Source organism: Limanda limanda, chromosome 3 (genome assembly GCF_963576545.1).
Source record: "Limanda limanda chromosome 3, fLimLim1.1, whole genome shotgun sequence".
In the NCBI taxonomy this organism is placed as follows: domain Eukaryota; kingdom Metazoa; phylum Chordata; class Actinopteri; order Pleuronectiformes; family Pleuronectidae; genus Limanda; species Limanda limanda.
Window position 1 is genome coordinate 22,284,798 of NC_083638.1, and position 25,561 is coordinate 22,310,358.

Sequence of the window (25,561 nt, forward strand, 5' to 3'; positions counted from 1 at the left end):
CGTAATTAACAGTGTGTGGTACACCAAGACTCTATGGATTGTTTTGTTTTATTGTGCACATTGTTCAGGAGGCCAGTCTGTAGTCTCAAGACTGCAGATGTTTTCAGTATATTATGAGAAAAAGCCAAGTAGTCTTCTGACTGCACGTCATTAGCAAACTGCTTTTTGCACAATCCTTTATTTGAACAATAAACAAAATCGAATGCTGGAGGCTTAAAATTAAAGACAGAAGAGATTGTTTTTAGGTCAATATACCAACAATTTCCCAGCAGACAATATAGTGTTAGGAGCACATACTGAAAGGAGACATTTGTTGAAGCGTTTCACCAGCACATTTCCTGACCAGCTGCGAGAGAGGGGCTGGGATTTAACTGTACAACAGAAAGCTTATGGTTTCCATTTCTAAATCTCAACTTCCACACATTCTTTTAAAAAAAAAAAGGAGGGGGGGGGGGCAGAAAAGATGCAAATCAACAATTTTGCAACTTGTGCAGAAATGACCACAAAGCCAACAGCACAACTGAATTTTCATGTTAAGTTCTACGATGTACGGGCTGTCGAAGCAGCGTGCCGGTTCCTGTATGAGATGAACTGTGGTCTGTGACGACGGTGATATGGCAAAACGAAGTCAGATGGAGAAGGCAAAAGAAACGTTTGAATGTGGATGGAGGGAACGACGGAAGGCGTTCAGTTTTCCTTCGGTTTAGCTGGAAACGGGTATAATTTTTTTATACCACAGAAAGTCAATATGCATCACAATGTTATATCACACATGGTGAAATTATGTAATTTTGAAATTCATTTTTCTTAAATTAATTTTAAAAGCAAAGAATGAACTTTTCACTATAAATTACCAAACAAGGGACATTTTGAATAAACTTAAATGCATGTGGTGCTCTTGAACACAGGAAAACGTCTGCACATTATACGTTGGGATCTGAAGCCTTTACATATAGAATCACCACGTCCTCACCTGTGTACCCTGATGGACAGATGTACGTTTGAAAGTGATGTCTGTAAACGTTGAGGAATTGTTTTTAGATAAATCAAAGAACACAAGTGTAAATTATGAAGAAATGTTGGAGCTGACATTTTTGCAAAGTGTTAATACTGAGATTGTGGCACTGGTGGTTAGAATGAAATGGGTCAAACAAAACTAATAAAAGACAAATATGTAGAGAAAATGACAAAATGGAAATAAATATCAAGCAAAGAACTATCAATTTTATTCATTGTTGTGCTTTAGCCTGTGAAATTTCTTTTCAAACACCAATTCAAATGCAAGCATATTTTTCTGTAGGGAGCGAGAGCAAGGGGACATCCAATAAATGATCAATGACAAAAAAAAAAATGAAAATATGACAGCTTTTAGTAACTCAAACAAAATAAAAATCATTGTTATCAATGAAAGATCCTAAAATCATTATCTTCAACAAAAGCAAACACTATTTCCTTTTGTGCGGATGTCCGGGGGGCGGGGGGGGTCTTTATGCACAGGTGTAGTCCCGTTTCCCCTCAACGCTCAGTTTCACTCGACTGGGAGGAAACGCTGAGCCACAAAAGAGTCAAATACAGGAGGTGTGGGGTACATTCCCCGAACTCGTCAAAAAGGCTAGATTTGCTGTTGCTGCCTGATTTTGGGTGAGACTCGTACACTAAGTGGAATAAAAATAAAAAAAATGAAAGAAAATATCACACGTTGAACCGAAGGCAGCCCCCCACTTTCTGCTGAGTTGGGGATCAGAGGGGAGATGTGGCTCAGAACTACACTGATAAGCCACCTTTACACAGGTGGAACCTTTAGACGAGACAAAAGAAAAAAGAATGGATAAAGAAAGAAATGTACAAAGTAAACAAGGGCGGGTTTTGCAGTGGAATCTCTCTTGATTGCTTGCCATCTCTCAGTGCAGGAACTGAGTCTGAAAACTAGTGCAGGACGCAAACAAGTTTTCACTCACTTAGATTTTATATTTTTAGTTTTTTTTTTATACATTTTAGTCTAAATATTTGCAAAATATGCATTTGCCTGTCATATCATAATCATCAATCAGTTTATACTTTGTGCACAGAAGCTCATTTGTTATTAAATTCTAAAGCGCATTAATCTTTTTTTTTTTTTTTTTGATAAGTCTTTCTAAACCTAAACCCAGATACCATAACAAGGGTCTCTCAGACAAGGAAGCTTTTCATCACACATTTCGTGTACCACTCGTCTTTTTCTTTCCCGTTTCTGATGGCTCGAGTACCTGGATTTAAAAGCATCGTAAAAGTGAGGAAATGGAGGACTTGTTGGTGTTGGTGGCAGCGAAGACGACAATCTGGCCTTGGAAAGAGACGCGTGATAATGCTGGTGCCGGGCCTTTTCAATGCATGAGGGCAAAATTCAAACAGGCAAATTCTTTAGGCCAACAGTTCTCCCTTTACTAAAAGGCAAACACTGATGTTTCAGGGTCATTTCCTTAAAAAAAAAAAAAAAAAAAGGTAATTCAAACAAGAGAAATTACCGCAGCAGTCCACTTGGTAGATAGTTCTTCCTGTTCGAGTGAGTCCACTGTTTGCTATCTGAGCCAAGCTGCGGGCTCAGTCAGGTGAGTCTCGGCTCATCACCTGTGACCTCAGCCCCGCCTGTCTATTCAACAGTCCTTCGTTGCTGCTTTAGAAGTAAAACAAAAAAGGAAAAGAAAAAAAAAGAAAAAAACAGCAGTGGTGCACAGAGAAGAGAGAGCAGTCACAGGGAAATCTTTGTGAATGCAGCTTGTTTCTCTTCTTCCAAAAAGAAAAAGGAGACGAGGAAAAGGGTGTTGGAAAAGCTGGTTCTCAGGAAAGCAGGGAACAGGAGGGAAGAGGAGGAAAATCTTGCAAGAGAACAAGTTGGGCAGTGTTCCTGTTCATCGGTTTGGTGTGCGTGTCCATGTGTAGATGTACTGTACTGTCAACGAGTGCATTTTGAGCTTGTATGCATGTGTGTGTGTTTGTCAATACATTGGGGTATTCTTGCGTGTGTGTGTGTTTGTGTGTGTGTGTGTTGGGGGAAGGTGTGTGTGTGTCTACAGCAGGTCGACGCGGCGGTAGTACAGCAGGTAGGCGGTGCGCTCAGAAGTCTGCTTCACCACCTGGTACTGGTTGATGACCTTCACCGCCTGGTCGTCAATGCGCAGCCAGCCGTTAAGACCAATGTGGAAGACATCCGTGGTGTAATGACCGCCTGTCGCACTGTTCCCATGGTGATAGACAACTGGATGAGTAGAGAGAGAGGAGGAGATTAATGTGGAATGTTTTACGGTACTTTAGTTATAACTCATGCATTACTTTAAATTTGTTTCCTGAAGTTTTGCATATAATGTAAATGTACTAAAATAACAGACACTAAAACTTAAATTGAACCAGACTTATTCCAAAATCCCTTTTTTATGATCTCAGAGTATTTCCTGGTGTCAAATGAAAGAATGTGCTCAGATTTAAGACAGATGGATACGGAGATTCTTACTGTAAACTTCTAAACACCATTATCTTTTTGGAGAGTAGATGCGGAAAATTTAGCAACGAGACTTAAAAACATTAATAGCAAAACACAAGCACACCTGCAAAGAGCCGGTAAGTTCTTTGGCCTTTCACAACTTTGCTCCGGACTCCAGAGGACAAGAGATCTGTAAAGGAAAAACACATTTATAAGACCAAGACCATCTAATCCATGTATTAAATTATAATTAAATACAGAATGGGTTGCATCATGTTTTTGCTGCACAACAAGTCGGTCTTCAGTGAATTCTGCCTTCATACAGATGCAGGCTACAACCACAGATTTCTCAATCATAAGTAGGACATGGTTCTGAGTTTGTAGAATTTAAATAAAGCTTTTATCAAATGAGAAAGTACCAGCACATTTAAATGGTACATGTTGAATAACTGCAGCCACAGCTTAATTCTGATGCTATTCAGTTTTATCAAATGTTGCAATGCAATAATGTGAATTTAATTTAAGGCGGCCATACATACCATGTCTAATGAAAAGTCTGTTTTTGAAAAAACAATTAGGACCACCGAATCGTAATCATAAATCATTCTGAATTCCACAGATGTCTACAGCTATTCTACAGTAATTGTACCTGGTGACCTGATTTTTCATTATTACATGTATTTATTTTTTGTTTAATGCTTGTTGAAATGCTGTAAACCAATTTTCCATTTGAATGAATAAAGTATTATCCGATCAGCAAGATGATTTTGCAACCAGATTAAATCAGAAGTCTTTTTCTGGGGAGCAATCAGTGTAAAATGTACAGACTGTGACCTTTTCATGTGCAAACTCATTGATTGAGATATTTACAGGTAACTTAAGACGCCTCTTAATGCATGTTTTCAAAGTTTTTCAAGGCTACAGTCCTGACGATTGGAAACAATACTACTTGTGTCTTAAATGCAATAGTGTTATCAAGAATTATTGACATGATATAAATAAAGTGGGCTTTCATTCAGATTGTGGGTCCGTACCTTTACTGATTTCCAGGTCAACGGGGTAATCGATGTTCTTGATGAGTTTCTGGCAGCCTCCAGTCTTTTCAAAAACGAATCTTTTCAGATGGAGAACCAGCACAGGGGGCAGTTCTTCCAGGGTCACCCTTCGGCTGATCTCAATCTGGTAATGAGGACAGAGAGATAGACAAGTTTATTTGAAACTCTAGACTTTAACAAAAGCCTCATAAAGTTCTACTCAACAACACAGAAAAGACAAACACAAGTAAAGACGACAAGGTAACATTTTGTTCGTATTACAAGAGCAGCTTGCTGAACCTTCCAAAGAAGAGACGCGTGAATCACTATGTTCTCTGGCTTTTTATGAGGACAAAGGACAAGTGTCAGGCTCTGGACCAAACTTAAGTGTTTCTAAATATGATAAAGATGAGAACGATACAATAATGTCACCATAATACACACTTCAAAGATGTCCATTACACAGCTGTAGAGCAGATGTTGCATGCACCAGTTGGTTCCAGCTTCATGTTCACTGTCTGTACGGTTTCCAGTCATGTATTTTCCACAGTGGTTAAATCTTGTGCTCTCAGACCAAAAGCAACATTTAACAAAAGTGAAGGTAATTAAACAAATACAAGTGGCCAACTTTACTCTTCATTTGTATCTTCAACTGTCAGAACACAGGCCAAGCAACAAAACATCACAAAGACTGTTGAGTGCTCCGAAATTATCCCGCAATAAATAAAGTAAAAAACAACAAGAACACAAAAACAGCCAATACATTTTATGTTAGAAAATGTTTTGTAATGTATTAATAAGTAGTATTTTTTTTTCTTACCTCCTGCTTGGTTTTAGTAGTGTAGCCCTGGACCGACTCCCTTGCAACCAAGGTTTCTAGAGCCTCCTGGACAGTGCGGATCTTCTCTGACTGGATGTCCAGCTGAAGGGTAAAGAAAGGCTGCAGAGTGGCCGACTCTTTAGAGTTCTGTTGATAGACCACAGATCTGACAAAGAAACAAAACGCACAGTTAGAATTCCTCAGGAAATACAAGTTAGACATCTAGGAACTGTAGGGCCATCTTCAACTGAGGCAGGTTTGCGTTTAAACATTTCAATATGGGGTCAATGAGAAATTACAAAACAATTATATTTTTTACAAATTTCTTTGCTGCAAGTATGTGATCCAAACAGCTCCTGAGGAATTAAAATTAAAACTGGAAGATATTTTCAGGAAAAAACTATAAGTAATAACTTTCAAATGATTGCACTGATTCCTTGAGACAAAGCAATTACTCTTACGAGTGCCCAAAGAAGTCCAGAGGTTAAAGCCAAACTCAGTGGGTGTACAGACTACCCTCTGTAAACACACACTCCTGTATTCCATTCTCTCGGGTCACAACCGTTTCTAAAAAAATAATTCTTGAAGACACTGTACAACCAGTGTAGAGTAGGACTGTGCCAAGCCAGAACCACAGAGCATATTATTTAAGCAAGCTACACCCGCACAGGTTCTTAACTTTCCAATTTGTCTGAAAGCTAAGACCTTTGTTTGTGGATGAGTGCCCCATGTCTTGCTTTCCAGACTTCTGACCACAACAGACCCACAGTGGCTGTTATTTTGCAGGACTCTGGTGTTTGGTGGACAAAAGTGGGACATGGTGGCAGACTGATCCTCCATGACCAAGAACAGGGGTCAAAAACTTAGTGAGAACCCTTATTGAACCAGGAATGTCCTTTTGAGATGAGAACATTGCGCTTTTCCAAGGGAGACATGGCAACGACAGCAGAACACATAAAAACTCCAAGTTACAGACTGAAAAACATAAAGACAAAGAAAAGAAATCCCGACACGAAGATCCCATATTTAAGCTCCGTAACAAGGCAAGTTAAAAACAATGACTGCATCCCATGCCAGGGGTGCAAGAAAACAAGAGCCATCACGGTTCTTTCCCCTAAATACAGTGGTGACCCAAAGTCTAAATCCACTTTTACGATAGATTTTATTAACTTCACTTTGAAAAATGTTTGTGAAACAAATGTTTGCAACAACCTGTCAATGTACCTGATGTGACCACCGAAGATATCAGTGATGGGTGTGCGGACAAAGTCAGCTTGGCGAGTGATGGACGTCTTGTTTCTGGGACCAACTTGCTCCCACTCATCCTCGCTTCCTTCTTCCTCCTTTTCAGCAACATTTACCTCCACAGGTGCATGTGACTCAGGCCCGTTGGGTGTTGAAGCTTCTGTTGAGAAAAAAAACATATAAGATTTATCACATCAAATTACCTACATATTGAAAACTGTTTGAAAGTTTGAAAAAAAACAACAATATTTACAGGAATAATCTGCATCATATCCATAAAGTTTACTGTATCGACACAGATGTGGAATTCATCTCTAATATATGGAGCTCAATTGTATGAATAGTTTCCATTCAGTCAAATGACATCTTTAATGGCCTTATCTCAGTTGTGATACAGTTTGGAAACAAGAGGTAAAAAAAAATGCTTACTCTCTTCCTGAGGCGATAATAGTTTTCTCAATGCCAGCATCTCCTCGTGTAATCCGTTGAGAGTGAAGCCAAGATACTCCTCTGCATCTTCTTGTCGGCCCTGAGAGCAGCACATTAGGACATCAGTACCAATTAAAACGTGTGCACATATGAATGTCAATGAGGTCAACAGACAGGGAAGACATTTTTTACAAGTGAGACAAAATGAGATTAAGTCTCATTAGGTATAAAAATGCCAACGTCTCATTCTGAGGATTTTAGTAATCTCATTCATTAAAACTGAATTGGAATCGACTCAGCATGTACAACCCAAACTTCCTTTCTGCCTTCCAGGTGAGTTGTAAATATCTGAGACGGAAACAACAAGAACAGTTTCTTCGAGTACTGTCTGTTCCAGAGGAAGTGTCCAAACAAATCTTGAATCACTGCTTTGAAGTGAATGAGTAACACATGAAATCCAGAGGCAGCATTAGTTACCTTCTCAGAGAGACTGGACTTGATGAGTGTGAGGAGTCTGTAAATGTAAGTGGGCTCAAACGCTGCACCAGGCCGGACGTCTTTCATGATCTTATCACCAACGGCTGAGGACACAAGTTTCACAACATGAAATTAAGAAAGGAAATGTCTGTGTCTTTTTTAAACATCTTCTGTATCATATTTGACAAAAAACAAAACAGTAACAATTACAGGGCAGAACATTGCAATTTAGGCAAAAATGGGAAGAGGATCTGGGAAAAATGCTATTGATTCAGTTCATAATCAATTTATTTTATTTTAAATGTATGTCAGTATATCTCATGAAATGTTTAAAAAATAATCTGACCCGTCTTACCTTGCTGTTTGGCTTTAGATGGCACAGGCATGTTGTTGAACTCATTCACAAGCCTTACACTGTCAGAGACAAGGAAACAATGATGACTTTAAAGTAAAAATCACTTAAACACTTTGAGAGCAGCTTGCAGAGACAGCACTTACAAGTTGTCCATCATGGGAGTGGAGGTACAGGGTCTCTGCGTTTCACTGTGCAGAGGAATAGACTTCATCAGGTGATACATGGGGGGACATGCAATCAGGGCCTGTAGGGTCTGAGTGTTGAGAGTCAGGGAGAAAAACAGTGCAGCAAAAGCAGTACAACAGGCACTTTGTATCTTTCCTATCTGGTACAAATAGATTGATATGTTCCGCTATGTTGAAACTATGTTGAAGTTTGGTAATTTTAATTATTTTATCTTCTCAAAGACAGAAGAGAAATCTCAGTCTTCATTCGGACTGTAACTAATGATTATTTTAATTATCGTGTTATCTGCAGATTATTTTCTTGATTGATCTTGTCAATTAAATATCAGAAAATAGATCTCAATATTTTCTGCAGTCCAAGGGGCTGTCTGATTTACTGCGATATGAAATAGCTTTAAATCATTTAAAAAAGCTAAACATAAGCAGATGCCTTTTTAACTTAAAAAAATTACCGAAATATTTATTTGACCATCAAATTAGTTGACAGTCTATTTCAGCTTTAATTTCGAAGAAACGGCCCAAAAAAACGATTAGTCACTCATAACATGTTTTTAGCTTTCCTTAAAAGAAAAATGTAATTCTAGGACTTTTCCTGGCAGTCAAAACTCACTTCTCATCAAGTGTCAGCCAAAGACAAACTGTATTTCAAAATAGCACACTATTTTAAAAATAGCCTGACTTCACCTAACTTAACACGTTAAGAGCAATTCATGCAGCCAACAGTGAACCAGAGAAAAGTGTAGACACAGGTCAGAAGGACTCAAAGAAGTAGGTAGACAAGTCGGAGTGAAAGGATACAGCATTGATATAGCACCAGTTGCCCCTGTTGATCAGTCCTCTCGGCTGCAAAGACACTGGTTTATGTATCAACTTCACATTCTCAATAAGTTCTGGGGATTCAAAACACACAAAATGGTCTTAAACACGCAGCCGTGTAACAACTTCAAACAATGTCAAGCCATGTCAGTAAAACTTTTTGAATGAGATATAGAGGTGAATATTACAATACAGATTTTCGTTCCACAATCATGAATAAATTTCATTTTGAACAAAGACAAGTGTTTCTCCTCCAATCCCTGCCTCTTGTTAAACAAGACAAGAGACATTCTGAGAAAGAGGGAGAAGATGCTGTACCACGCCTAGGAAGGGAGACTGTCATTTAAAACACAGCTCCCATGGTAACGTGGACATTTACACAATCGCTATTTAAGACAGGAAACTGAAAACAAAGATTTAACTACATGTACAATTACATATACATTAGTCAATACAAACAGATTAGCACATTCAATCCCCCAGTACTTACACAGAACCTAAAACTATTGCTTTACAAAAAGACAAAGCTTTATTAGAACAGCCCAATCAGTGGTGGGTGATTACTAAACTTACTTTATGCTGGAACAACCAGTCTTAATGTATGTAGCTTTGTTTATTATGACCCTCCCCTCTGGCCAGTTATTAAACGTTTATTTCACTTAACAATTCCTGGTGTATCAGTTAAACGAGAAAGAATAAAGAAGTATTGAGTATTTATAGTACGAACGACTAATGGGTAATGCTGAATGAAAGATCCCTCTTTCAGGACAAAGTCGTGACAGAGACTAAAGACTGTACCGAATGATGCATGTCGAATCACAGAACTGTGGGATCTGAAAGTGGCTCTTTGCAAACAATCATTTACTTGGTAAATTTTATACTGCCTGCAATATATAGTGCTGATTACGATGTATAGTGTTGTTTTGCTGCAAATTGCTCCATAGAAAATATTAAGTCTGTAGGATCAGTTTGACCCACGTGTGCTTTTCAGCGGTGCTGGTGGTTTTAAGAGAAACATCGGGACTGATGCCTTTCACGATAAATACATGTCTGCATATGAAAATACAGCCATGAGATTTTTGGAATTCATAAGTATGCATAAGGAAAATGTTCCTCTTAATGAAAGGAACATAAAAATGAACAATGTGGATCTCTAGTTACGCCTGATAAGTGCTGGGTAGTCGAATATGAGCAGATTTGACTGAAAAGTTTTGCATTCAAAGTGGAACTTGACCCAAAGTGTTTGAGTAGACAGAAACCATTGAGGTCTCTGGTAAGTTCCCAATAACTCAAGCATGTTCATACATGCAGCATTATCAGGTTTATCTAAATAAATAAATCTAAAACACTGCACACACTTCTTTGAGACAGAAGAAGCAGTTCACAATGAGTTGGGACAGCAAAATACTTGCATCTTGTATCTATTAAATAATGATCTTCAACGTGATCTCAAATCAGACTTAACTGTTTGTAACTGATCCCCCTATATATGAAGCCAATCCACAATGGTTTGGCCTCAGTTTATTTTCTAACCCAACGTAATCAATGAGATGTTTCAAGAAATCATTTTCCCCTCTTTTACCTCACGTGATAGTTTCACTTAAGAAAACTTTAAAACTGTCTTTATCAGCAGATATATTAGTCTGTGTTTTGCTTGATTCAGGTTATCATATATCTAAGAATCAATAACAGGGTATGTGCAACGTATTATTTTACCCTTTTAACATCTGAATGCCTAATTCTATTTACTTTTCAGCTATGAAAGGGAAGGGCTATCCTATGTAATAGGAATCTAAGCAGGAGCTGGAATTATGGCACTTACCTTCTTAACCATATTATATATTTGCACATAACATATAGTAAGTCTCTTTCTTAACATCACACAAGGACAAGTGTACGTTCTCAAAGATCCTTCTAACAAAATAATAAAAGAGTCCAGAAACCACCCACCTGTCCTTCAGCTCTCTGAGGAGCACAATCTGTCCTCACAACGTATTCTCTTACTACTTTTACTGGTGGTGGGTTGTGAGATAAAATGAATAACACAACTGTGACTAATGACTTACTATTCAACAGCTATTCTGGATGTAATATCACCATCTAGTGTTCGTTTTTTTTTTTTAATTTCTTGAACATAAAACATCATATCTGTATTTATATACTGTATTCTACATGTAATAAGGTGTTATCGAGCAATTTAAGCGGCTTAATTCAATTAAATACAGGATATAAGGTAATCAGTAGCAGAATATGAAGTTTGGCCACTTACTTCTTCAAACATCAAATGTTTAAAAACTTATACTCAGGAAAACAAGGATTAGGAACAGAGCAGTTGACTCAATACTGCCATCAAGTGGACTAGAAGAGACTTTAGCAGCAATGCACATCTCTTTTTTAAGCTAGAACATGAAAACTATGTAATGGGTTGTTTCTAAACATAAAATTAACATCTATATTTAATACCTGCAAGTTTAGGGGCCATGGGATCCTCTGATACATGGACAGGGCCAGCTTTGATGTCCCCAACTTTCTCGGGCTCCTCTGGTGTAGCGAGGATGGGAGACACAGCCTCCACAACATTCTTTACCTCCACAAAGGCCTGAGGGCCACCAGGCAGAGGCTTAGAGTTGTGGAAGAGGCTAGCCCAGGACTTGGGGAGGTTGGCAGTGGGTGCAGCTGGAACCACAGGCGACTGGGCCTGGTCTGTCACTACCGGCTGTGCAGCAGAGTCTGGGGAGATCGGCAGAGTCTGCTCCCCACTCTCAGAGTCTTCTTTATGTCCATCTGCAGTGATGGGAGTTTCACTTTCCGCTAGCCCATTGGCCACCCCACTATCTGCTACCTCGCTTTCCTCCAGTTCAGTAGTCGTAATGGAAGTGGCGACAGAGGGGGTGGCCACAGCAGTTGAAGCAGGAAGAGGTGATTTGGAGCAGGGGCTGTGTGGAGTATCTGAAAGTTCAGGGCTCTGTGGAGCCAAATGATCTGGCTGCTGATCTGCAGTCCTCGGTCCTTCTGTCATCCCTCTGCTTTGAGAGGAGGATGAACAGGAGGAAGTTGCATTGTTGCCATCTGATAAAGAGGCAGCTCCACTTGTTAAGTCCAAAGAAGAGTCATCAGGGCTATCACAAGTCCTCTGATTGGCAGTGGATGAGGGGGGAAACTTGGCTGCAGCCACAGCAGCTGTTGCCATGGAGACAGGTCCAGGGGTGGAAAGTTCAGCCCCTAACAATGCCTTACCGTCCACATCCTCAGCACTGTGGTGGGGGCCACCGAGCGCATGTCCGTTTACCAGTCCTGTCATAGGCGGCCCATCTCCTGTGGTGCTGATGTTGCCAGTTAATGGGTCCAGGTAGCTGTAGTACCCCGGCGGTCGCTTTTTCTTTTTCTTCTTCTCTCGCTGTCCCAGGCCGCCAGGGTCCATGTCCTGGCAGGCCTGATTGTCCATGGCCGAGGCCTCAGAGTCAAGGCCATCCAAGGAGTTGAAGTCGGTTTCATCGGGGATGTCTGCTTCCGGAGAAGCTGTCTGTTGGGCTTTCTGGGCCGACTGGCAGCCCAGGATGAACTCTGGAGCCTGGGGATTGAGGGTGCTCGAAACCTTGAATAAAGGATCGTTCACCCCAATAGGCTTGGAATCCATCACCTCATCAACGCCAAACTCAATGCGCTGATAGTCTTCTGCTGCAGATGACATTTCAAAATTAGAATCAAAGTTTTGCCTCTAAATACAGCACATTAAATCATACTTCAATCAAAAACATTGTTCGTAACTGACGACTGAAGAGTTTGGATTGAATTGTTATTTCTGAACAAATAATCCATCACTCAACAAGAATCTTAGGAGCTTGCAGTCACAGCAGTAAAAACAAAAGTGGGGTGATTCAACAATAGTATTTCCAATTTAGCACAGGGTTGAGGTAGTTAATAGAAATTTTATGACCTGCTTTTATAATGAAATTTGTATTTGCCTACCAAGTAGCAGCCAGCTATTAAATGACCAGACTTGAAATATGCGTTAAATGTGGACCTGGACTTTATTTTTGTAACTGCTCTGATTTTATCCAATTGATCAGCCACTGATAGGTATCTGACGAAATTTCCTCTTATTAATTTGATTGTCGATCTCTATAAACGCAGATCAGGAAGCATAACAAGCAGCCGTCACTCAAAGTGCAACATTCAACAGAGGTGAGAAGTAATTGAGCTTGCTCACTCATCTTTTTTCAGTTAATACATTTGTATTCTAACTCAGCTAGACTAGTTTTAAGTTTTTCCCCAGAGCTGATCTTGCTTCTCTTCTCATCTTTGTTGAGTGTTGCACATGCGCAGTATGGATTAAAACGAAAGGGGCTGCATTGTGGGCTTCGCCGGTCTGACAGTTTTCAGGTGTCTGCTTTCAGGTGTTTGTGTTTCGCAATAGCACCAGACTCCCTTTATAATTATGTACTTTTAGAGTTGTTGAGAGAAGAGAAACTTAATTAACTTTGTGAAACATGGTCTACCACTAATTCTTTATTATTTGAGCGTTCTTTGAAATTCAGCAAATGTTATACATCAAGTTATTTATTTTTTCCTACTGTAAAAAACATTTGCTTGTGTTTGTCCCAGTGTTTTGGCTAAGTAATGTTGCAGCAGTCTTTTTAAAAACACATTTTATCGTTGCAAACTGGGTGATGTACGCGTTTATTGGCATATAGAGCGGGGGAAACTATCATGAGGGGTCTGTCTGATCGGGTTGTTAACCGCCTCTACTGCAGTCTGCTGAGTGTGACTCCGGGGTGAGAGCCTGTCACAGCCTGGCAGGACACACAACTGTGACTGCGTTGCGAACAGGACTCACATTTTCTCTCTGGTATTAATGCCTTTCTCTGTCATCTATCTGGGATGTGAAAACATCAGATTTCTACACAGTCACAGAAAGTGTGTGTCCTGCTCATACAGTTCAGAAATAGAATCCAATAGAGTTTCACTCCTGCAGGTGAACCATGCAACACTGACACAGGTTTAATGTGGCACTGAATTGAAAAAAATATATAAAACACTAACAACTTGACAGTGATAATGGACATTTACTGACAATGTAGGAATTCTGAGTAGGATTCAGCCCTGAAGTGTTTATTTGCATATAGAGTAAGAAGAGAAATCAGATCATAACTGGTCTTTGATCACCCAATACGCATGTTAATGAGGCGCAAACAGAGCCATAGACACTGTTATCGGTATTGGCTGATACTACTTTGAACGATCAGTGATCATCCGCCCCCAAAACCTGATTGGAACATTATTTTAGAGGCCTGCTAAAAGGAACTATAATTTCTTAACCTTTTTTCAGTTACGCACAAAACAAATCAAATTTAATTCATTCGTTACTGTTTGTTGTGTAGCAGCTTAAATAGAAATAACTGCAGTGAGAGATGCAAAGTGAAAAGGTGAAAATCATGAAACATTAGTAAGAGCAAATCAGAAAAATCAACCAAGTCTTTCATTATGACACAGGTCACCAAACTGTAAACCCTGATTTTCTGGAGGAGTTAAGAAAGTATGAAAACAGCAGTTACTTCCTCTACTGTGATTAGAAGATCTTCTGTTAGTGTTATTGGAATCACACTTCATGACTGTAAAATGCATTTGCAGTAAAAATCATTACAATTTAAGGATAAATACAAACATGTTAGCAATCACAGAAAAACCATCACTGTACCTAGCAATTTGACTGTTAAATGATATTGAACTTCAATCAGATTTTAATTCAACCCTTCAGTGGTGAAAATGCATTGTATGCAAGAGAAGAAAAGATACTTAACAGTATCTTGAGCATGCAAAGCTCTACAGATTTTACCAACAGGCAAGAGAAAGAATACAGGCGCAAGGTTTAGAAAAGCCACCAGTTTTGGAAACCTGGATTTGAGGTTTACAGCAAACGTACAAAAGCTAGTCAAACCACAGGGTGTCGGACTCCTCAACTCACCGCAAACCTGCAGTCCCATAGACTCCATAATATAAGGTACAGCAGGAGTGCAGTAACTTCCTAAATAATCAATACAAATCAAGGTAAGGCAAATATCATGTGCAAACGAGAACCATTTCAAATAGGTGCCTGCTATTACATTTTTCATATGGTGGCTCAAAATCTAAAGAATAAAAATGGTGCAGAAACGTATTGTTTTCAATCATTAAGTTATTACTCAAGATCTACCAAGATCTGTAATATGTTTTACAACTGTATCTATAAATATAATCAAATGAAAAGCATTGCTCTGCCAGCTAATCAGGTCAGGTCAGCCTGGGCTTCAAGCTTACAACTTAAAGACCTACAGTGATATAAACTAAGAGCATGGTATAATAGTCAGCTCCTGACATCCGGCAGGGAATTTTGATGAATAGAAATATAAAAACACACAATCTACTAATGGAGTGTAAATGGAGTGTACATACCAGAAGTCTGACTGACGCACTGGATTTTGTCGTTGAACGGAGGAAGCTGAGGAAAAAAATAATTACAAATTAGAAGAAAAACCCCACCAGACATTTAGAAATTCAACTAGTATAATAATTACCAGAAGTTTTTATAGAAAAATATATAAATAAAAATCACCCTCATTTGACCAATATTTGAGGGCATAAGCAGAATATAATTGTTTTATCTGATTTCTGTGAGATTTTTTGGATCCCTAAGTCTGAAGGTTTCAAACATCTTTAACAGGAAGTCCTTGTGGTGGACCCGACAGTCAACTCTAAAACTTAAAAATGTCACAATGCCCATCTGAATTATAAATGTTATCAGTGCGTGACAAAGACCCAACAATATTAAAAATGGGCTATTTCTATATTTTTAACAGCAGGGTGTAACATAACTTTTTGGGTATAAGTAACTATAATGGTCTATTAAAGCAAATGACTAGGCTCCATTTTCTTACCTCAACGTAACATCGGGGTGTCACAAAAAACTGATTGATCTCGTCAGGGCTGAACTCCCCGAAGATGTACTGAGGGAAGAAATCAATGCAACAGTTAGTAATCAAAATCTGGCCATGATGCAAAATTCTAAAGTAATCCTAAATTACCCATCATCACATAAATATAAAAGAACATGTTAAGCAAAATTCATATACAAGTCACGCACCCAGTTCAGACCTGGCATTGAACACACCACAGTATTGATAACAGATTAAGATCCAATGGCTCATTTCGTCCACAGGATCTATTTGAATAGGTTCTTGGCCACATTGAAGCACCGCCAACTCAATTTCAATTATCTGGCCTACTACAGTTTCCTTCAGAAGCAATAAATGTTTACACTTTCACATACATATGCATTTGTGACCATCGCCACAATATTTACACTTTTAGATACATATGCATTTGTGACCATCCCCACAATATTAACACTCACTGACAACCTTTTTGTCTTTTCTTTCAAATTAGTATAATCTTATTATTTCGAGCTGTCTTCAACACTGATTCAGTAACTAAAGGGGTCAGCAATCGCTCTGTCAAGACAGCCATGGTAGGATGTACAAAGGTAAAGCTAGGGCTGGGCGATATGGGAAAAAATGTTATCACGATATGTTTTTCCATATTGATCGATCTCGATTCTTATCACGATATGTAGTTTTTGATCAGTTTCCTGAAGCCGTCCCTCTCCACTGTGCTCAGGGGCATCATATCTGTAGCTAAGCAATAAGTAATAGCGCTCGTTATATTTTTTCCCCGCTTCGATTGTTTTCATATGGGGCAATGGCTGCAAAACACGACTGGATGGACTGTTGTTTTGCTAACATAGCATCGCTAACGTTAGCGATGCTATGTTAGCAACGGGAGACTAGTGGTCTTGCCTGTCTCTTTGTTTGGTGTCGTGCAAACTTGAGCCCGCAGAGTCCAACTCTCTGTGTAATCACTGGGATGGTGCCGTCTCAGGTGACTGAAAAGGTTTGTGGTGTTTCCCGTCCTGGCTGGTACCGACCGCCGGCATATTTTGCAGACCGGCTTCGTCTGCTCCTCGTCCTTTTAGCCGTATCCAAACCACGTCCACACAACTGACGTCGCGTTACGCTTTTTTTCGACAATGTCTTCGGTTCCGGGTGATGTAGTGATGTCGCTCTCACATTCGGCATTATTTTCGCTGTCCCCGACTTCAGTTTCACTCATTTTTTCTCCTTTTTCCAACTTCGTTCTCTCTTGTTCTCTCTCGCAACTGCAGCAGCTCTCATGATGGCAAGGGGGCGTGTCGTGTCCTGCCTGCAGACTGCAGCCGGCAGACTCCGACACTGTTGCGCTTACTTTTGCCACGTGAGATCGAATACATGTCACGAGGAGATAATCGAAATCGATCAAAATTTTATCGCGATCCCGAATCGGGATCGAAAAATCGCCCAGCCCTAGGTAAAGCACAACATGAAACGATGAGTCATGCAGCATTACACATGAACCATGAACACAAACAGATCAGATTTGATTCCTTGACTGTTTTCTCTTAACTGAGGTGGGTTTTAGAGGCAAACAAAACAAAACACAAACGTCATCTTCAAAACAATCTAAAGCAGGTGTTTGTATTGTTTTAACGTCACACTTTTTTGACGGGAGGAAAAAGCCAACAGAGCAGAGACATTTGATGTGATTTTTAAACTCTACATGGATCCAGACAGAACCTCTGCTATCTTCAACCTCCTTATGTCAGCTGGAAATATGGATCAGTAAATAGTTAATAATTAAATGATGAATCAATTATTTAAGATAACAGCATTGGTGGCTGTTGGCTTACACATTAAACACTGATACATTTCTCCAAGATGCATGAAAATAAGAAAAAGGGAACCCACTGGATTGGTCTAAAAGTTCCCATATTTTCGTCATTTAAAAGTTCAGAATTTTGATATTTGGTGGGCTACTAGAAAATGTTAACAGGTTGTAATTTCTAAAATAAATAGTATTTGTCTCACACCATACATTGCTCTGACTGGTCAGCTGGCTGCTCAGATACGGAAACTATAAGCCCATTACCCAGAGGCATCCTGAGCAGGTTTAACACCTGCTGTAGAAATGGTAATTTCGGTCTCTTTCTATTATACCATTCCAAGCCAAACTCGGTGAGCGGGAGCATTCGCTTTAACTTGTTGATGTGGATGCGTTTAAGAAATATAAATACAGCTAGAGTTTGCTATTCCAAAGAAGGATCTGCTAAAATCAAGCAAGCCTCGTGGAAGAGATCAGGGAATTTGGAAATGGTCCCCAAGTCATTTCAAAAACTTTGGATATTAATCAGTAGCCACAAGTACGGTGTCAAAGGGAAATGCTGCCCACCACATGACTTCAACAGTGCAGCACAATCGAGCGAGCATCATGATTTGCAGCAGCTTTTACTCCTCTGGTGCTGAACAATATTATCAATGGGAAGATAAATTCCCAAGTATATCTGGGCCTGAACAATATTATCATGGAGAAGATAAATTCCCTAGTTTAACACAGTATCTTACAAAATAATGTCAGGGTGGCATCTCGCCAGCTGAACCGCAGAAGTTGGGTGTTGCAGCAGGACAATTATGCTAAACATGGAAGTAAATCTGCAGAAGTTCTGCAGAATGACCTCAAGACAACGGTCATAGGAATATGTCGCAATTGAAGTTTTACAAAGAGGAATGGTGCAAAATTTCTCCTGATCTGCAGCTAATGGAAGCACTTGTTAGAGGTTACTTCTGCCAGAAAAGCGATTTTCAGAAGGGTCACACTTTCTTCCCACTGATTTTTTCAAAATCACACAACTAGCCATGAGAATGACCAGTGAACTAAACTGACCTCACACCTCTGGAATCATGATTCATGAGGTTTTGAGTGCAGTATTTTCAATTCAGCATTTTTACTTCATAAAAGTGTTACAATTCAAACTGAAATATTACTTGGCCTCAGCAGTGAGTGACTTCTAGCTCAAAAACTGATTGGTAAGATACATAGATAGGATGAGCTCAAATGCTAATCATGAGCAAATCAACACTCAGCTGCGGTTTCTCATTTTTAGTCGGTTCCAAGTTGCTGCTGCTGGTTACAACAACAAACGTTACGGTTCGTCATCTGCTGTCACCAATTAACTTGACTCCTGTTTGTCTCTCTGGGAAGTTTGTTAAATATTGTTTAAGAGACGAGCACCACCGAACTATAACATTAATGTACAACCCCGGGTGAACCGATTCTTCAGTTCCAACTAATTTAGAGTTACACACCTTTTTGTGGGATGAGTCATGTGGCTGTCAGTGTGGGAATTCATCTAAAGGATATTTTCATAACGTATCATTCATTCAAAGTTATAAAATGTATATTTTTGGACCATAATCTTGAGTATTTGGCTCAAGAAGCTCTTACAAATGTACTTCTCCCCAGCAGAGTTATTTCAATGTGTCAATGTTTAATTAACCTCAGAATATCTGATAGGGCCAAGTATCAGCAGTAGTAGAGTTACTAAATAGCAAACGGACTCTGGTTTGCATCAGGACCTAAAAACTTGATCAGGACATCACTAATAAATACAGTTTGAGGCAGAAGTGACCTACAGCCCGGATGGAATATTAACATGTGGCTAAAAATAAAACAAACCATTTGATTAAATTGTGGGCTCAGGCTCACATCAGGCTTTTCCCCCGCACTGCGCATTAATAATGTCGAGTTAAGTGCTCGTACCGATTGGGTGAACTGTCAATGTACACACGTCAATTACCACTCAGTTGTCTGTGTGTCAAACCCTAATTATCAGAGTGCCAACAAGCCAATACCCAGCCACTGACTGTATAATTAATAGCAGGGGGGGAAGAATTGCACAATGTGCTACACATATTTAATTAAACAAATGACTCGAATGCAATATCCCTCTACCCTGAGTTCTCATTACTCTTATATTTATGAAGTAGATATATAGTTACAAATAAACATTATTATATCTTATTAATTGTGCAATTGTGCTACAACCCTGTCACATGACCTCTGGAGCTTCAGGGGAAACACCCGTGGTGCCCCCAAGTGTCCACATGAGCATGGAAAACAAAGCCACCGAGAAAAGGTGCAATGAACTCACTAGCCATGCCGTTAATCCTCTCAGTGCAATAAACAGAGGGACGTGAAAGGGGAGGGCACAGAGAAAAGAAAGTGCAACTCAAGCACATGTAACTCTTTGCAAACGAGGCCCCACGCGAGGGCCCACAGTGCTGAAATGGCACTACAAGCGACAAACAGCCAGCCATAATCCAATGGCCTCAGGACAGCTAATACAATCACAACAGAAAGAATGTCTCTTTGCTTCTTTCTGCAGGCGTGCCACACGTACCACACTAAGCTTCCCTTGCTGTTTGTTTGGACTGAGGATTACAACAAATTAGCCATCTGTATGATTTCCACACAGTTAAGTGACGACACCACACACACAACAGGGATAGAGGAAGGGCCTAACATAACAGATAGCTTGGCTGCAGTAATATTATAAATTGGGTTGTAAAAGTATGTATTCACATCCTTTACTTAAGTAAAATGACTAATACCAGACCGATAGTTGTCCACTAGACCACTACAAGTTAAAGACCTGAATTTAAAGTATTGTCAAAAGCAGGATTTTACTGTTGTAGTTGGTTGAGGTGGAGCACTTTAACATGTTTTTTTTCCTATCGATGCTAATTTTCTCTATCATTGATTGGTTGTTTGGTCTGAAAATAGTGAGAAATGCCATCACAAATTCTCTATAATATCATATGAATACACAAATTAAAGGTGATAGCCGATGCATTCCAACTCTTTAGCTTTGCGAACAGGAAGCCAAAGCCTGTTCAAAGGGGATTGTTCAAACAAGGAGCAGACACCAGAAGGCTTCTAGCCCCCAAATCTTCTCCACAATTACAGATTCAGTATGTTCAAATGCATATTCTGTTCCTAGAGACTACACAATATATACCTGAGGGGTGTTTAAAAATATGATTAAGTTAACCAGACAACTCTTAAATTATTGTTCACTGGCAGCAATCATTAAATCATTACCATGACTGAGGTTACAGCCAGCACTACTGTGCTCATTCCCTTAAATTGGCATGCAGCGTTATTAATGGAAAACTTGGCTGAGCTTGATAATGCTTCAGCACCAATAAGGTCCGACCAGCTTTCAATGAATCCCTGGAGCATACCTGGTCCTGCATATTAGAGTGATGAAGTAATAGGTTAACTCAGTGATTAATAAGCGTGACATATGGAGTATGACAATGGAAGAAAGGAGTTATTGTCATGTATCTGCTTAAAGACAGGTGCTATCAAACCAAAAAAAAAATTCAACAAGGTGGCAACACCATTTATTGATGTCAGTGTTTCCCAAATTATAAATAGGCCACAAAACAACCATCTAAGTTATCAATTATTAAGATTTAAAGTTATTCAAACGTGCCTTTTAGCCCATGACGAAGCATGTTCATTTTGCCACTTTTTTATATCAATATCAGAATAAAGATTAGTGCCATTATGTTTTAGTGCCAAATTACAGAATCTGTAAGAACCATTTTTGCTTTTCCAGAGAGGTTACAAAGGAGGAGACAAAACCACTTTTACAATCCTAAATTCAATATTCCATAACGACAAAGATGGCAACTGTACAACACATGTTCCACCACTCTTCCAAAACAGTCATCTGTCTATCCGTGAATTATAGCAAGCCAACTGTGTATTGTTCTGTTTATAAGTGCAGAGTTGAGGTTTGCGACACTTTAAATTGATGGTGGTCAGCGGACACAGAGAGATGTCAAATCAACATGGCAGAATATAAAATAAAAGGGTTGGTTGTTTTAACTTTTATATGTTTTTGATCAGATGCACTTCCTGAGGACGGCCACTCCAACAATGCACCATCTGCATTCCTGGGACATTAGAGCTATATAAATGGATATTCTACTTCCTGTATCACACTTAAACTGCAGAATAACCCCAAAGCATGTAGACATGGGCAACTGCCCCGATGCCGAAGCACCGGCGACAACCGTCCTGCAGCACAAGGTCGGTATGCTGTGCTGTAAAGGAAAAAGAAAGGAGAAAAAAGACAAAAGAGTATCCTGAGTTTTTCAGAATTTTGGCTTCGACTAAGTAACGGAGTATTGGTTCTCGTGACATCCCAAGTACTTGTGTTGTTGTATAGAAAAGTTGGAAAATTGGTCTGTAGGTGAGACCATATAGAGGAGTAAGGTAATGCCATTTGTAGCTTTGCTTCTGGTGCATTTTCATTCAGTAAGCATTTGGCCATGACTAAGCAGAAAACTTTGAGCAACTTGAACAAGTGTTGGATTTGTTTGTGCATATTAGGTTTTGTAGTATTCCCAAGAATGGTGGTGAATATTACTATCTCACTCAGAATTATGCTTTGCAGGAAAATAGCATAACAAAAATAAGGTGGATATCACAACAGCAGAGTTCATCATCACTACAATAAACACAGCTGATGTGGTTTGGACTGAAACTTATGTTTGACTGCATTTTTGATCAGAGCAGAGTAGATCAGACTGTTATCAGTAAGTTTGATCTGCCATGGATGTTTCCTGCTTACACCACATCTGTAGACTGGTGAGTTGAAGTATATACACAACATTTGTTATGTAATAAAGATGTAATTTGAGGGCAAAGTATGGTCCCTATGGGATTTAAAGTTTTTTGGAAGAGCATATACAAAGGACATAATCTAATGCAAATGCCTGAACTAACCAATGAGCATAAATGAGACTAGGAAAACTAAGTCTTTTTGTTGGCTTCGACAACGTTGGCAAATATCCACGTCCATGGTGACATCTGCATCGACGGTGATTAATCACATATTACTGACACTGTTTCATAACTGTTCACACTAAACAACTGAATTGCAGTTTTTCTATATTTCTAATTGTAACACAACGCTATTTTAAGCATTTTTTAAAAAGTAATTTGTCTGCAATCATCTCAAACTGTGGCCCAGCCTTGCTTTATAGATGACAATGTAAACAGACTTGTTTAAAAGAGGAAAGATCATGGACGAGCAGGATAGATTACCATATGTAGAATATTAACATGTTTTCGAATTTTCTATTTGTTAGACAGAAGCTTTATTTGCTGCTGCAGATCCGTTACAGAATTTCCAGAATGATCAGTTTGGCTAAATTCAAATAAATATTCTCTCAAATAAATGGCAGGCCTTCTGTCTTGTTCTGCCTCTGATATTTTGGCTGCTCCACCTGTTTAACAGCTTATCATTCATTTGAGGGTGGTCGTCAAATCGCTCTTAATGCTATTCATAAATTAAACTCCACTTGCTGATATATTGGTATCTTCTGACAGAGTAAATAAATGTGACATGAACACTTTCATTTAAATATTAATATTTAGACAGCATTTTACTAGAAAAAACGTTGCCAACAGGAACAATCACACCCAACAGAACAGTTGATAGGGGTCGAAATGTGGTTGTCTGAGGAAATTAGGCAGAGTTGACAGAGTTCCACTGTGATGAGCAGTGCTTTCTGTCCCTGGTTACATTTGACTAAGTCGAAAATCTATTGTCCACTTATCCTCTGCATATTTAAAGAGAACATGACAATAAACTAGCATCATGGTAGACAATGTTTCAACATAAAGTTGGAACACGTGTTGTTCATTCATTAGTACGAACAGGAAGTGTGAAAGCATGCACAGTAAAGTCTTTTGTCAGGTTTGTACAGTCGTTAGCGACGTTGGCTCAGGAACTGCCAGCTGCGTTTAAAGGATGCAATCTGAGGATTGTTTTCAATTTAAATAATGTGGAGATTTGTTTACGTTTCATTCGGTGAACGACCAGAAAGCCCAGGCCTGGTGTGTCCCTGCATGCACAGCTAGACTTCAAAATGGGCCTTCCCACATGACAGCTAACTTCCTCCCATATAACACCGAGCTGGCTAAGCTACCGGCAGCTTCGGCCTCACAGGTCCCGGGTATGTGGCCCCACACCCCCGCCCAGCAGCGTGCAAGCTCCCCCGTGTTTCTGGTAGTTCCCATATTAAAGAAATGATCGCTGTGAACCGAAGGCCTCCTGTCGCATTTCTGTTCAGCTAACCAGCTAGCGGGCTGACTGCAATGTGCAGCCACACCACCTGTGCAGAGCTGTTAGCTTGCTAGCGGCTACAGGACCAGCAGGGAAACGTAGCATCCGAGACATCAAACTGCAAATAATTAAACGCAAAACACTCAACGAACTCGCCATTACGGCTCCTGACTGCCCAGATACCCAGGGACCAGCAGCTGTGGAGACGTGCGCTGGCGGAGGCCCGTCGCAGCACTGGCTGAGCAGGTGGGCCATGCACTACACGCAGCAGTTTCGTGGGTCCTTTTCTCTGGGAAACTACACATGACACTTGTAGCATTCGGCACCGACGAGTCGCAGACTTTGACTCAAGCTTCGTGTCTTTCAGCGAAACGGAGCAGTCGAGTCCCGACGAGCTGCAGCAGAAGCTACCGCTGGCCCATTTGAATGGAGGGACCGAGGGCCTGTTAGCTGCCATGCTGCTGCCGTTTCAATGAGGCTTAAGGGGGGGGCATTAGCAAGCACTTTTCCGTCCTGACGTGTTCAATGACACGAGGAGCGACACGTCACATTTAACACCGCGGGGCTGACGTGTGTGCGACAATAATGTGTCGGTGATTTGTGTGTGAATGTTGAAGGCACGCTACGCGGCGTGCTGCAGGGGCTGTGTGGCAGGCTAACGTTAGCCTGCTAGCTTAGCTACCTGGTTACTGTGAGAAGCCATGCTCCCGGTGAGGTTCCCTCTCCTCCGCTGACAAGACGAAAACTCCCCCGGGAAGGTGTCGTGGCTCTGCGGTGACAGTCACGAAACGTGTCCTACTTCGACGCCATCGTCATCGTTCCAACGGGGTCCTGCAGGTCGAGAGTCTGCTCCGTGTACCGCATCAGCACTTCACGCCGCTCGCCGGGCCGTCAGCGCCATGTCTGCCTGCCATCTTCCTCCTGCTAGCAGAGCAGCGCGCCGTCGCTTGTAGCACCGACACGACCCACAAACACTTCCGGTCAGGGTTCGCCCCCGGATTTCACAATAAAGGTCTCTTTCCTCCCCCCCCCAGAGAATTCCTCTCCTGTAATTTACTGTGGGTCAGAATTAATCAAGTATTGAAACTGGAAGAAAGGTTCCCTGTCAGTATTTTACTAATGTTTACTGTTATATAATAATTATATTATTAATCATACACTAACTGGCCCATCATAACAGTTAAAATAGTTTTGGATAAGTCATATTCTCCCAAAACACATTTTGTTAAACCAGGTCAAGCCATTTGATAGTAAGTCCAGTGCACTTGAGTCCTGAGGCTATGACAGCAAATATTGCAAATAATTTTACAGGAAAGTAAAGATCCTATTGTCAGTAATAATTACCATTCGATAAATCATGGGTGGGTTCCTGAAGTAAGGTACAGTGTGGCTCCAACCATTTAAGGTCTTTAGATGAAATGATTATTTCACTACACTCCTTGGTCATTGATTGAATTTTAGAATTTGATGAATACATCGACCGAATGAACACATGGCCCATATCGTCACTGGAGGGACAAACATCAAACGGTCACACTTCAAAGACACATTTATTTTGAATTGTGAATTCCAGACCGGAAACACCAAATATGACTTTTACCACCAGCTTCACGAGCGTGACCGCGTGCGCTGTGTGCGTTCACGTCCGGGTTGAGGCATGATTCGCCAAATTTTTTGTTTTTGGAAGTTGAATG

General features: G+C 40.2%; 1 protein-coding gene across 2 annotated transcripts; it reads right to left on the bottom strand.

The window, feature by feature from the left end:
* Positions 1–1,202: 1,202 nt before the first annotated feature.
* usp10 (ubiquitin specific peptidase 10) lies at positions 1,203–24,781 on the bottom strand. 2 transcript variants are annotated; one of them, XM_061068187.1, is made up of 15 exons: positions 24,550–24,781; positions 15,733–15,801; positions 15,251–15,296; positions 14,784–14,843; positions 11,282–12,493; positions 8,801–8,892; positions 7,961–8,070; positions 7,818–7,876; positions 7,463–7,566; positions 6,986–7,085; positions 6,536–6,716; positions 5,312–5,477; positions 4,492–4,636; positions 3,582–3,647; positions 1,203–3,235 (listed from the first exon to the last, which is right to left on the bottom strand). In XM_061068187.1, the coding sequence occupies exons 1-15, from the start codon at positions 24,568–24,570 to the stop codon at positions 3,048–3,050; spliced, it is 2,619 nt and encodes an 872-aa protein (XP_060924170.1). In that variant the 5' UTR covers positions 24,571–24,781; the 3' UTR covers positions 1,203–3,047. The 2 variants fall into 2 exon arrangements, with proteins under 2 accessions (XP_060924170.1, XP_060924169.1); XM_061068186.1 differs by having other exon boundaries at positions 11,282–12,496.
* Positions 24,782–25,561: the final 780 nt, after the last annotated feature.